The 14,344-nt window shown below is 42.2% G+C and overlaps 1 protein-coding gene across 1 annotated transcript in view; it reads left to right on the forward strand.

Moving 5' to 3' along the window:
- The window catches only part of TMEFF2 (transmembrane protein with EGF like and two follistatin like domains 2), a 177,346-nt gene that overhangs the window by 5,553 nt on the left and 157,449 nt on the right, over nt 1-14,344 (forward strand). Inside the window, exons 3-4 of the mRNA XM_032763326.2 lie at nt 3,983-4,112; nt 7,447-7,473. Coding sequence (XP_032619217.1) covers nt 3,983-4,112; nt 7,447-7,473 — 157 coding nt within the window. The remainder of the gene's footprint in view (nt 1-3,982; nt 4,113-7,446; nt 7,474-14,344) is intronic.

Below are 14,344 nucleotides of genomic sequence, written 5' to 3' on the forward strand. Positions count from 1 at the left end.
GCACACACGTAGCTTTTCTTATGTGAGTAGTCTCATTTGCTTCAATGGGGCTCCTCACATGAGTTAGTTACTCATGTGCTTAAGTGTTTTCAGGATCAGGGCCTTAGTTACAGAGTTGCGAGTTGTATTATTGCAATGCATTTTCATATTACTTTGCATGCTCAAAATATAAGAAGTGTGGTGACAGTATTTATCATATCATGCTTATGAGAGTAGGAATGTATATATTCGATCATAAGCTGGTTCATTTATAAGCCGCCCCCCGCCCCCCAAGATGGATAAGTAAAATTGGAAATTTTTTATGACCCGTTCATAAGCTGATCCTATAATTCAGGAGTCAGCAAACTTTGGCTCCTGGGCCGTCAGGATAAGCTGCTGGCGGGCCGAGATGGTTTGTTTACCTTGAGCGTCCGTAGGCATGGCGGTAAAGCTAAGTAAACAAAGTGTCCTGGCGCACCAGCTGCTTACCCTGATGGGCCGGGACAGCAACTGGTGGGGAAATTTTGGGGGGGAGGGGAGAAGTCGGGGGTCAGAGGAGTAATCCCTGTGACCACCCCCCACATGACCCCATCCCTAGCCCACAATCCCCACACTCGCCCCATCCCATCCCTTCCCACTTAATCTAGGGAGGGCCAGGAGAGGATGTCTCTGGCCTGGCTGGAGCTGCTCTGGCAGGCTGGGCAGTGTGGCCACACCCTGCTCCAGCGAGCCAGACCGGGCGGAGCGGCTGCAGCATGTTCCAGTGGGCTGGGCTAGGCGGCATGGCTGCAGCATGTTCTGACGGGCCGAGTGGCGTGGGGGGGGTTGCAGCTGCTTTGGACACTGGGGGAAGAGCAGCGTGGCCAGAAGCGGAGAGACTCTGCCCCTGCCTCTTCCCTTACGGCTGCCCCTCCTCTGTCCCCTGTTGGGGGGATGGGCTGTGTCCCACCTCTCCCTCTCTATACCCTTTCATAAGCTGACCCCCTTCTCTGGTGCTTCTCTTTTTTACTAAGAAACTTCATCTTATGAATGAGTATATATGGTAATCAGTTTTGTAGTGCTAACATGAGCGGGAGTTACACAAGTATGTCAGCTTCTGAGCTAAATAAACTTTATAAACTCTGCTAAGCCAATATATTCCTATGCCTATGATTATAGGCATACAAGGTTCCAAATGCTATGAAAAGTAGTCAAGGGCCTGTGCATGGCTAAATTAGGAATACTTATTGTTCTTCTTTGCTTCGGTTAAGCAAATATATGTTAAAAATACACATGTGAGAGGGAGAATTCTACATAATAAGAACTTTACCGTTGCAGCGAATGGGAGTTTTGACATGATCTGGCCCTCACTGAAACTCATCCTGAGGCCTAGGACTTGGTGTACTGAGTCCTGAGCCAATGCCCAGAATGTACTGCTGGATTGAAGAAATAGTGACAATCAAAATGCCACTAACCTCTTCTAGGACCAGAAAGAAATACTTTTTATAGCAATGGAAAGCTGTGAATGCCAGTTTTCCATTGTTATAATGTAGCAGAATCCAGCTGTGACAGATCATGAGATATCAGATTATTAAAATCACAATATTCTAATAACCATTTTAATTTTTCTTCCTCACTTTAGTTCTGATATGATTTTTTTTTCAGTCTTCAGTGTCACTGGAACTCAGAACTATAGTTAGTACCTTCTGAAAGCTTCACATACCCACATTCACTGTTGCTGTGCAGCAGCTTTAATTTTTTTTCTTTTTGTCAGTGTAACAATTTTGTATGGATGATGGCATAAAGAATGGATAATAGATGCATAAATGCATCCTGCAGGGAACACATTTTGAAAAGGAAAGGATGTGTCACCTATATATATGCAGTGACATATGGCTTGTTGTATGTTACACAAAGCACAGTTCCACCAGTGAGCCTGATTCTCAATTTGAAAATTCAAGAGACCTGAAAATACCAAGATGGAAGAGAAAGAAAGATTGTAAAAACAGAACACAGTAACATCCTCCACAGAATGCAGTAGTTTCTCAAATACCTTTTGTACTTCTAAATGTACGGAATTTTGGGTAAAATCGTGTCCCCATTATAGTCAATGGCAATGTTGCCGTTGACTTCAGTGATCCAGGATTTCACCCTTGACCTTTTCATTTGTTACACCAAATCCTGCTCACTTTATGCACATGAGTAGCCACAGCTGAGGTAATGGGGTCACCCACATAGGTAAGGAAAGCGGGATGTGGCCCTTATTGTTTTGAAGCTAGTTGGCATAACAGTTATGAATCTTATCCTTCTCTCACTGAAACTAATGGGAAATTTGCAACTGTCTTCATAAGAAGCAGGATCAAACTCTGTGTTTCTGCTTGTAATGGTGAATGTTACAATATTCTGGGCCAACTCCTGAATGTCTTGTTCACATAAATAGTCACAATAGTGTCCATGGAACTTTATGTGTAAGGCAACTAAGACTTGGTCCTTCATGCTTTTAAAAAAAAAATCCAGTTGTTTGTGTAAGCTATTCCAAACCACTCTTCAGCTCTGTCCAAATCACTGTTTAGCTTCTGGGTGAAATCTAGCACTTCTGGCTTTGACATAGGTCAGATTTAGAATGTATTCCTCAAAATGGCAAACAGGCACATTTTAATCGTTTAAAATCTTAGAATTGATGAGCTGTGGGCTAGGAGAATAAAGCCCTTGCTGGTATGTGTATGAAAAAGAAGGTGGCATAGCAGGCCTGAGAGATTTAAGAAAATATAATACATAGGGAAAATGTCACTCATCTTGGACCAACCAAAATGTCACTCTGACAAAGTCTGAATAATTTCCTGGCTATATCCTGTGTGGAGGCCAGCAATTAATTCAGCTCACGCATGTGTTAATCATTTCTGTAGCCATTCGTATCTGGGCAGATTTCAAATTCATATTGACATCAATTTCATACTGGATATCACGTATATTAGCACAACATAAGACACTCAGCATAAGACAGCTAAATTGATAGTATGACTTTTTAATTTTTATGTGGTTTTTAAACAGAGGTGATCTTTTGTAAATAATAATCTTGATTATTACTTTTGTTATAATTAAACAATGAGGCATATCAGGAGTATAGTAATCATGAGATAATCACATCCCTGGCATAATTATCAGGTACAGGGCACATCCAAGTATCTCTAATACCTCAGAGTGTGATTATCTTATGATAACTACACCCTGTAGGTTGCCTAATTTCCATTATAAAATGGAATTATTTTTATTAAAATGAACAAGCGGGGGGAAAAGAACTTGTTCTTTTTGTGGTGGAGGAAAATAAAGCTGATAGTTGACAAGACTGAGCAGAAGTTTCAGCTGAGCTGATAGAGTGTATATTATTTAATCTCTCTGTTCTTTACATGCCTTGTAATTCTGGCCCTGATGCCCTCACCATGAAATGGAGAGCTGTGAACTCTAGCAAATGCTGCAACAAGAACTTGTTGAAAAATTTCAACATTTTTAATTTAAAAAGGGGACACATCTTTGGTGAAAATTTTCACAAAACAATCCATCCTGTTTTCCAATCAGTTCTAATTAAGAAAGAGAGTGTGCATGCCTATTATCCTCCAATGGGAGTGAGAATGCATGCATTGCAATACCAGATAAGACCAGAAGTACATCTTGTCTAGCATTCTGTCTCTGAATAGCCAGCACCAATTACTTTAAATATATATGAAAGCCCATAATGGACAGTTATGGAATAACTAGCCCATATGGGAAGTTTCTTACTCACACCTGTCAGTTAGAGGTTGAGTTTTGCCCTGGAGCATGACCGTTTAATATCCCTTCCGTTTTTTTCCTGTAGTCCTACTAATAATGATAGATTTGAAAAGAATGAGCAAGGATCAGGCAGTTCCTAAGCTCCTGTTGTTTTTGTGGTGTTTTATTTTTTGACTGGGGGATGGAGGTATGACTTGGCAAGGTACCATTTGATGGTTGTTACTAATTACATTCTTTCTTTTTCTGCATTCATTAGTGTAACAACGACTATGTACCGGTGTGTGGCTCCAATGGCGATACCTATCAGAATGAATGCTACTTGAGACAGGCTGCCTGCAAGCAGCAGAGTGAAATACTTGTGATGTCAGAAGGATCATGTGCAACTGGTATGTATAATACTCAGTTCGTAGACTATATTGATAACTTGGTTTGAAACCAGATAAAATAGCTTGCATATCATGATAAGGTCTCTTTGGATTCCTGGCATATTAACTCCAGATGAATAATTTACCATATAGACCTTAAGCAGCCACTGTCATCCATTCCTTTTTTAAAAAGATTCTTGACATGATTTTGAGGAGCAGGGCATAGAATACCATTTTTGTTTTAATATTTATTTTGCATTCTGCCATGTGGTGTGCATTGTATACAGATATATAGTGTGAATACATGTAACTGGACATAGGGATTAAGTTAACCTAGAACACTTTGCTTGTGTCAATGGCACTCTGTAATCTGGAAGGGAGAGCCTATGAGTGTTACAGCATATGGTAACTTTCCCATAGACTTTTTCTTATATGTTTAGGATTAGATCCCCAGATGCTATAAATCAGCATATCTTCAGTGATTGCCATGGAACTACACTGATTTATAGTGGCTAAGGTTTTGGTCCTTAAACTTTAAGTTAAATTAGTGAGATTGTGCAATGGCCTTCTCTGTATTTCTTGGAAGAATTCATTGAATGTTATTTCTCATGGAACCTTTCTTTGAATCTGGGCACTGTGAAATATTTGTAGCTCTCCTATATGTAACATACAGAAAGGTGAATGAGCACAATCTGACATGAAAACTGACTTGCTCTATACTGGAGTTGTCAATGTTTTCCTTTTGTATTCTGTACTCATTGGAGGTGGGCAATGAAGTTAACTTGAAAAGAAAAGAAGGATCAAGCCTTTGTTCCTTGAGGGAATTCTTTAAACATAAAGCAGAATTTTTCAGGTTAGGCTAGAAGAGTCAATAAAGAGTGTGTAAGGAAAACTTTCTATGCACTGTAACAATCTGTGTTTCTTGCACCTAAGAGAAAATAAAATTTCTTCCTGTAAACTATGCTTTGTCTGAGATTTTGCTACCTAAGATTTTTCAAGGGGAAAAGCACATTCTGTAGTGTTCTTTGTCTACAAATTGGTATTATCTGGAGTTCAGGCAGGCAAAGTCTGTTTTTCCAGAAGAGTTTCTTTTAAGACAGATACTGGGCTTTTTTCATCAAAAATTTAATAGAACAATTCCACTTCCTTGCTGCATCATTTCTTAAACTCTCCCATTATTTGTAGTAGACACTTTGCAGACATCCTCTCTGATGCTAGAGGTGCTCAGCGAGGAAAAAAAACCCTGGGATTTCTGAAGTCTTGAGCATTTGGTCTCTTTTCCCTCCTCACAAAGACAAGGCTTCTATCAATTATGGACCTAATCTAAAGCCCACTCAAGTCAATGGAAATCTTTCAATTTGCTTTGTGGGGCTTTCAATCGGGCCTTGTCTGAGAGTGCTCTTTGCTTTTCTTGGGGCTGCTGGGGAGTTACTGGATCTCTCAGTGGATGTAGGTAGAGAGCAGAATGTCAATCACAAGAGTACCCCTATTTCATCATGCTGAGAGGAGAGAGCTAAACCAGCTGGTTTGGAATCAGCTGGATTCCCCCCCAAAGGGTGGCGTAAGAGGGACCAGTGCAATCCCATCCTACAGTGGAGGGAATGTCAATAAGAACATCTGGTGAGAAAGGGAGGATTGAGAGAAAGAAACCCCTTGAGGATGGCTAGGTGAAGTCTGGCTATGAGTGTGTGGAAGGAGAAAAGAAAAACATGGAGCTTCTTTCCTCCAAACAGCTGGGAAAAGCATGGAGTACATAAAGGGGAGAAAGGCTAGTGTTCATCTCTTCCCAGCTGTCAGGCAGGGGAGGGAGTGGGGAGCCTGTGCTTTCCAGAAGCCAGTAGTGGTGTGAGATTGAAGAGACCTTCCTCTCACCAAGCAGCTGGCCTGGAGAGGGTGTGTAGTGGGGAGTAGGTTGGAGAATCAGATTAGGAATATGTATTTGCAAAGGATGCTAGGTAGTAGAGCACCATCATATTTTATTCCCTATTCCAACCACTCATTGCCCCTGATGTTTATGATCATACTATGAAAAAGACCCCAGTTTCAAAATTCAGCCAGCTAAAAAACCAACATAATTGAGTAACTTGGCTCATCTCTTTGTTTAGCAAGCTGCAAGATTTAATTGGTAACCCACTACTGTGGCAAAAAAAAAAGTCTTGTTAATCTGAAGATTTTTTTTTTATCTGAATAATGATGGAGTTTACAAACTGACTTAGATTAACAAGATCTGACTGTAAATAAATTGGGATTCAACTCGTGATATACAAACAGAATCACAATCTTGCCTTTGCAATCTCTTCGTTTGTCTTTCTAACTGCCTTTGACACTGAGCAGTGCTTGCGAGTTGAGCTCTCCGGTAAAAAGAAGCTCTTGATAATGTAACTTTCTCTTTTGCTTTCATCAATGCCTTTATTATATTAAACTGCTGAAAATGGAGACAGAATTCAGATTTTCTTTTAGCCAGACATTTCTCCATTTGTGTGCATTTTTACACATTGATTTGTTAAGAATGCTTCTCAATGAAGTTCTTTGCTTGATAATTTTTTGTAGCTGCTCTTCCTAAAGCTGGAAACATAAACAGTCCATCTAAATTTCTTCAGGTTAAGTTGAAGGATTTAAAGACAAAGCACTTGGTTTAATAAGCAAGTAACCATTAGGAGAGTCTGTAATTCTGACCTTTTCTTTAAAGACTTAAACTAATTATTTTAACTGACAATGTTCGATGTTACTCTGAAAATGTGTGTGTGGGAGAGAGGAAGGAAAGATTAGCAATTTTATAAAAAGGTTTTGCTTCCTTGCTAGGTATTCATTATAAATATTTCCTTTATTTACTGCATAGGCATTCAGTTTATGGTAAGAATACTGACTCAGTGTTTGTCATTAAACATTTCTGATATTCTTACATCTATAAAGCTCTGTGATTGTTATGACTGTATGTAACATTCATTTTTATATGTTCCAACACTGAATTAAAGTTTTTTCTTTTTTTTTATTTAAATATGGCATGTGTAAGGGGGGAATGAAATTGCACAGTAAAGTAACTTTGCAAAACTGTTAATCACAAAGCTTTTGAAGAAGCTGGTTTGTCAGGCTCAGCAAATGAAACAGATGTAGGAGAACATTACAGCACTCCTGTGCTTGGGTTTTTCTTTTATGGAGACTTTTAAAAAGAAAATTCAGACATCAGAAAGATGGCTTGAGCGAACCATGTAAAGATGAGATCTCTGTAATTTACCCAGGGATGACATTAAACATAAGATACACTCTGATACATTTAACTGGGCAGTGTTGCTTTACAGATTCATAGGTCATATTGTCACATCTAAATATAAATTTCATTGTGTTTTCTCTTCAGATGCAGGCTCAGGATCTGGGGATGGAGGTAAGAGTCCTCTTTTAATATTACTCTGCCTATCAAGACACACAAGGTCTTTCCCTTTCTGTAGTGTAAGAGGATGTGCTTTGCGGTTTTGGTGTAACGCTGTGTATTGTCTTTCATTTAGGTTTTTCTGAAGTGACATTTTGCATTTTAGTCAAGCTGAAACCTCATAAAGACCTGCCGTTTTCTAGGGAAATTCAGCAACTATATTACTTCTGAGAGGATTCTGTATTATTTATGAGTTATACTAGGTGCTCTATCTCCATCTGCTGTTTCTAGCACACTCATTTATTTTAAGTTTAAAATAATATTTCTCCTGTTTTTAAAACATGAACGAAACCCCTTATGTTGTCAGTCTTCTCCCTGGAGGATTCAAACCCAATAATTTGCAGTACTAGAGAGCATTCTTGTAGTAGTTATGAAGCAGAAATGTCATTGCTAGGAAAATGATGATGTGGCTTTAAAAGAAAACACAACAAACCGCCAGACTCTAACTACTTACAGGGACAGTGTTAAATATTTTAGGCCTTTAGTTTAGATTTTGTTTAAAAAAATGGTGTGTGGTGATTTGTTAGTTAAACATTTTTGAGTTAGATCATAGATCTTGTACACAGTCCTCCTGAGCAAGAGACAGGGCATAGCTGCAAAAGAGGCTCTGGGACACATTGTGCCCAAGGGGATGTCTATGCTACAAACAGAGGTGTGACTGCAACACACATGGATGTACTCAAGTTAGCTTTGATCTGAATAGCTCAAATAACGATAACAGTGAAGCCAGTGCAACATGCAAATCAGCATGGGCTGTGCAAACCTGCCCAGGACTCTGGATAGATACTCGAGAGACTAGCCCAGGCTGTCATGGCTTCGCTGCTATTATTCCTTGCGCGAGCTAGATCAAAGCTAGTCCAGGTGTTCTGCAGTCCCACCTTAAATTGCAGTGTAAACATCCCTAAAGAGAGAAGGACAGTGCCTCCCAAGCACCCTGGCTGTGGTAGGGCAGGGTGTAATAATGCTGGTTCTGGCATGACCCAGCTGAGAGTGCCAATTCAGGACAAATTGCTTAAAGCAGGGTAGATACTGCCAAAGGCCAAGGTTTCTGTGCACACCAAGGCAAACCAAAACAGCCAAACAGAGAAGACTTTGGTTTTACCCCACTGGCTAACCACAAGTCACACAAAACAATTCCCTTAGATGCTCCAGTTTCCCAGTAACACCACCAGTGCCACTCATTATGAGGATCAATAGTTATGAAAACCAGTACCCCAGTAAAAGAAGAAGGTTCTCTAAATCCCAAAGGACCAAGTCCCAGACCCAGATCAATATACAAGTCAGATTGCTATTGCCAGTCCTTTAGAATCTACAATCTAAAGGTTTATTCATAAAAGGAAAAAGATACAGATGAGAGCTAGAATTGGTTAAATGGAATCAATTACATACAGTAATGGCAAAGTTCTTGGTTCAGGCTTGTAGCAATGATGGAATAAGCTGCAGATTCAAATTAAGTCTCTGGAGTACATCCACAGCTGGGATGGGTCATCAGTCATTTGTTTAGAGCTTCCGTTTGTAGCAAAGTCCTCCAGTGGTAAGAAGCAGGACTGAAGACAAGATGGAGATGAGGCAGCTTCCCTTTTATAGTCTCTTGTCATGGGGGCCCTCTTTCTTTATTCCAAAGACAAGCATTTGGGCACCTGGCAAGAAAAAACCTTAGAGTTCTGTCCATATGCATGTCTCTGCATACCTTGCTGAGTCACAAGGTATATCTTCCTTCTTTCAATGGGTCAGTTGTATAGCTGATGTTCGTTAATGGTCCATCAAGGAGGCTAGGCAAATTGTCTGGGGTGTCACCCAGAAGCATAGCACAAGTTTGAAATACAGACAGTATAGAGCCAATATTCATAACTTTTAACTGCAAAAATGATACACATGTAAAGATATCATAATCATAACCAGCAAACCATAACCTTATCTTACACACCTTATTTGATCCTTTATACAAGATTTGGTGCCGCTACAGGACCTTGGTCGCAACAATGATGTATACGGTTCCAGTTCATGTCAGTAACATCACACAGGGATCATTACTTGACCAAATTGTGACTAGTCCTAACACAGTCTCGGTGGCTGGTGCATAGGAGAGTGGGGCCATGGCTTTGTCCCTAGGAAAGCATAGGATGCAAAACCCCTGTATTCCCACCCCACTGCCACCCACCTCAGCACACAGAACAAATATTTGGATAGGCCTAATGTGACCGTGCAAGGAGAGAAAACGTTGCTCTCCTCTAGTCCCCTGCATAGTCACATCGGGGTTAGTCAGAACCTCTCCCTAAAACAGTCCCCTATGGCGTTGGAAACCTTACAGAATTGTTCTAGTACAGGGACTGTAACAGGATGGCTTGCCCCTTAAGGGCTGGTGGCCTAGGATCAGCCAGCCCTGTTTCTGAAGGAGCCACTTGTGTTGAGCCACCTTGATGGGGCCTCATGGAAGAGAGCTGATTCCCCTACAAAGGGCAGCGGAAGCTGAAGATGCCTAGGAAACTGTGGCAGAGAATGAAGAAGGCCCTGGCACCAGGGGTGTAAAGCTGAGCTCCAGCCTGGTAAAGCCCAGGAGTGATGACTGTACTGGCACCCAGCTCCGAGAAGGAGGGCTGGGGACTTCTTATCTTAGAGAAGAGAGAGATTGAATGGGGGGCTGGGGCCTGGAGGGGCCAGACTGTGTCAGGACTAAATCAATTGGACCCCAGGAGGGGATTCTTTTGTGCCTTTGGATGGGTGATGTGCAGTTCTTAAGGGGCCTTGAAGAGTGACCTCTAGTCATGAGTGGGTGCTGTGGAGGTAGCTGCCCTGTTACAGGGACCCTCCAAACCTTACATGATGTAGATCACAACTTAATAGTGAGATTGTTTCATTGACCAACCAGGCTGCATTCATGATTGCTGGAATGTTATTTGATGGGATTTAGCTGTTACTTGTGTAATTTATCGGGTGGTTTATGAGGAGGTGAGCTAACATCCTATGATGTTAGCTCACCTCCTCATAAACCGTCTGATAAATTATAGGACCAGCCAGCTCTCTGTGACTCACCAGTCTAATTATGTTGTCTGTTCCATGTGAAATACAAAACAAGACAATGTCACCTAAGGCAAAAAGTAAGCCAGAGGTGTCCCCCTGCCATTGATTTCAACAGGGCCAGGGCTTCACCCTAGATAATTTTAATAATAATACTTTGCTCTTACAGGTTTTGATTCTCCTCCCACACCAGTTCTATATTTAGTTCAGTGAACTTACACTGATGTAAATCAGGAGTAAGAGAAATGGAATCAGATTCCTACACTTCTTTTCACCCAGAGATGCTTATGTAAAACCCTTTTAAACCCTACACACAGTAGATAAGACTAACCATGCCATTGGCACGTTATTGCCTCATATCGTCTGAAATGTATTGTACAACTGCAGAAAGCCAACTGAGCCATGGACGTTAAATGGTTGGGTTAACTTACCGTGAATTAATTTTTTTTCTCAACCATTGGTTGCCATATTACAAGTAAATTGGCATTTTTTTATTGTTGTCTAAGTTTACTTCTTCTGTTGCCCCAACTTCTGGAAGACAAAAAAAAATCTGAATTTTTAAAGTGTAATTTAATTTCACTTTCAGTCAGCTAAAATTTTATTTAAAAGTATAGGAAAGGAATTATGTTTATTGACTAATGATCATGGTTTTAGAAAGTGACTACTAATTTTTGGGCGCCTCCATTTTTGCATAGCCAGCTTGAGGTACCTTATAAAGTGGCCTGTCTTTCAGATAGTAGGTATTTTCTAGAAGTCAGGCCCCTTTTAAGGTGTCTCATGGTGGGCATCCAAAAAAAACTGAAACCTCAAAATCTCTAGTCACTTCTGAAAATTTTGCCTATATATTTCTGTCTTGGCAGAGTCTTTTTACAGCTGGCTGCAGAATGGGGATGAAGTCTTCAAAAGCACATAGAAAAGAAGGATTTCTGATTCATACCGTATATCAGTACCTACAATTTATATTTAAGTTGGGCTTTTCACACAAATGATCTGTAAGTGATTTTTCAGATGCAGAGTTAAATCAAATTACTGTATGTAAAAAAAAAAAAACTTCCCCTCTCACCCCTATGGGTTGGTATGTGGTCTTCCTCAACCTCGGGTCCTCTCACAGAAGGCCTGGGAGTTGAGGGTTTGCGCAGTATCTTAGCTGTTCCTAGCATTGCCTCTTCTGGACAGAGAGCTCTGATGTTGTTCCTGGATCTGTTGGACGCACTCACCCAGCTTAGGAGTCACAGCCCCGAGGGCTCCTACCACCACTGGGACCACTTTGGCTTCACTTTCCATCTCTTCTAGTTCCTCTTCAGGCCCTGGTACTTCTCAGCTTCTCATATTCCTTCTTCCTGAATGTTCTGTCACTGGCACTGCTATATCTATCACACGTGTTCTTCTGCTCCTTGTCTTTACCACGATGTCTGGTTGATTGGCCGTACGTGCCGTGTCCGTCTGGATCGGCAGTCCCACAACTTAGCCCTGCTATTCTCACAACTTCTGCGGAATCTCCCATCTGGTCTGGAGGGTCTAGCCCATACGCTGTGCAGATGTTCCTGTACACAATGCCAGCCACTTGGTTGTGCGTTCAGTGTATGCGTTCCTGCCTGCATCTACATCCTGCCACTATGTGTTGGACTGTCTCTGAAGGCCTCTCTGCACAGTCTGCACCATTGGGTCTCTCTAGTGTGGTAGACCCCTGCTTCAAGGATCTGGTGCTCAGTGCCTGTTCGTGACTGCTATGATAGTGCCTCAGTGCTGTCTTTTAGTCCAGCCTTTCAGCCACTGGTAGGATTTCCCAATGTCAGACACACTCAGCTATCTGTCGATGGTACATCATGAAGGGTCTTGTCTTCGCCATGGCACTTCTTTCTGCTTGGTCTTCCTCCCATGTCTGCTGCTGCCTCAGGCATTCTCTCAGCAGTCATCTTTGGGGGCCATCTTACGGATGTACTCCTGGATGTTCCGGGTTTCATCCAGGATAGTGCCTTGACGCTCACCAAGCCCCGCCCGCCTCTTCCGGCTGGTATACAGTCTCTGGGTGTTGGACTTGGGAGGTGGAACCTCCGTGCATTGTGAGAGAGCTTCCGGTTTTCCACATCGGCAGCCTCCATGTCCTGCTTGGCCAGCTCACTATACCGCAGGGTATCTTGATGACCAGCAGGGCGTATCCGTTGATGGCGTGGATCTTGTTCTTCCACTGAGCTGGCCTCAGACCTGTCTTATCCTTGGGTGATACTTGGATGTTGCTGTCTTCCTTGCTTCCTCATCGTGGTTTCCATTGGCCTGCGGGTGCCAAGGTACTTGTAGCTGGTCTGTATGTCTGCTATGTGGCCGTGGTTAGTTCCACCCCATCAGTCTTGACTACCTTCCCTCTCTTCACTACCATCCGGCCCACTTCTCCAGTCCGAATGACATCCCGATTCCTCACTGTAGATCGCGTCAGGTGATTAGCGAGATCGAGGGTGTCTCGTTCATTCTTAGCATACAGCTTGATGTCATCATGTAGAGGAGGTGGCTGATGGTAGTTCCACTCCTGAACCTGTACCCGTATCCAGTCCTTGTGATTACTGGCTGAGGGGGTTTAAGCCTATGCAGAACAGCAGCGGGGACAGTGCATCACCTTGGTATATGCCGCACTTGATGGCACTTGTGCAAGTTGCCTTGAGTTGACTTCTAGTGTGTTGTCTTCCATAGTCCCATTGAGTTCTGAGGAAGGTCCTTAGTGTCCTGTTGACTTTGTATAGCGCCAAGACATTCGCAGATCCACTGTGTGCGGCATTGAGTCAATAGGCTTTCCTATAGTCATCACAGGCTGTGCTCAGATTGGTGCGTATGACCTTGAGTCTTGGCGACCATGCTCTATCTATGAGCAACTGGTGTTGAGCCTCTGGTGTGTTCCCAATGCCCTTCTGAGCTGTTCATGTACTGGCCCATGTGGTCCTGTAGCTTGGCACTATGATGCCTGATAAGACTTTCCATGTTGTGGGGAGGCAGGTTATTGGCCGGTAGTTGGCCGTGTCTGTCCCTAGCAGGGGTCTTTCTCATGATTCAGCACTTTGTCCTTCTGCTGTGTAGCCAGGTTGGGTGGAGGCCTGCTGCAAGCAGCTGCGTTCATCATGTGCTGCTGTAGGACGTTCATGCAACTGCTGTTTTGTTTAGCCAGTAGGTGTTGGATCATGTCTGCGTCCAGGTGCTGTCCAGCTCTTCAGTTTTTTTGACCGCTGTACTGGATGTCTTCTACTGTGATGGTGACTGGTTTCTGTTCTGGGAGATTGCTGTGCTCTGTTCTCAGGTCCTGCAGCCACTTTGCACTGGTGTTATGAGTCTTCTCTTTCTCCCATATGTTCTTCTGTATATATATATATATATATGTATATATATATGTACACAGCAAAGAAAACAGATATGATTTGAAGATTGTTTATAAAAAATATGGAGGAACAAACTTGGCCATTCTCCTGAGGTAGTGAATTCAGACTCAAAGGCAGAACAAGCGAAAACAGCTTCCAAACAATTTGAGTTTAAAAGCAGATGCTCACAAAAGACAAGTAGAACAGGACCTCAGGGCCTGGCTAGGCAGCTGATAGAGAAAGAGATCTGTGAAGTAGACGGGATCAAGTTCAAGCATCCATTTAAAGGTCTCCAAAGCCACCTTCTATAATACAAGATTTACTAGGCAGCTAGTGTAGTTCTCAGAGTACAGAAATATATTAATGTGCTTTGAGAAGCCAAACCTAGTCAAGTAAACACTCTCACTACATCATACTACTGTCATAAAGGCTACAGCAAATTCTAGATTTCATTAGAGCAAGGCTTG

Source organism: Chelonoidis abingdonii, chromosome 10 (assembly GCF_003597395.2).
Source record: "Chelonoidis abingdonii isolate Lonesome George chromosome 10, CheloAbing_2.0, whole genome shotgun sequence".
Taxonomy (NCBI): Eukaryota; Metazoa; Chordata; order Testudines; family Testudinidae; genus Chelonoidis; species Chelonoidis abingdonii.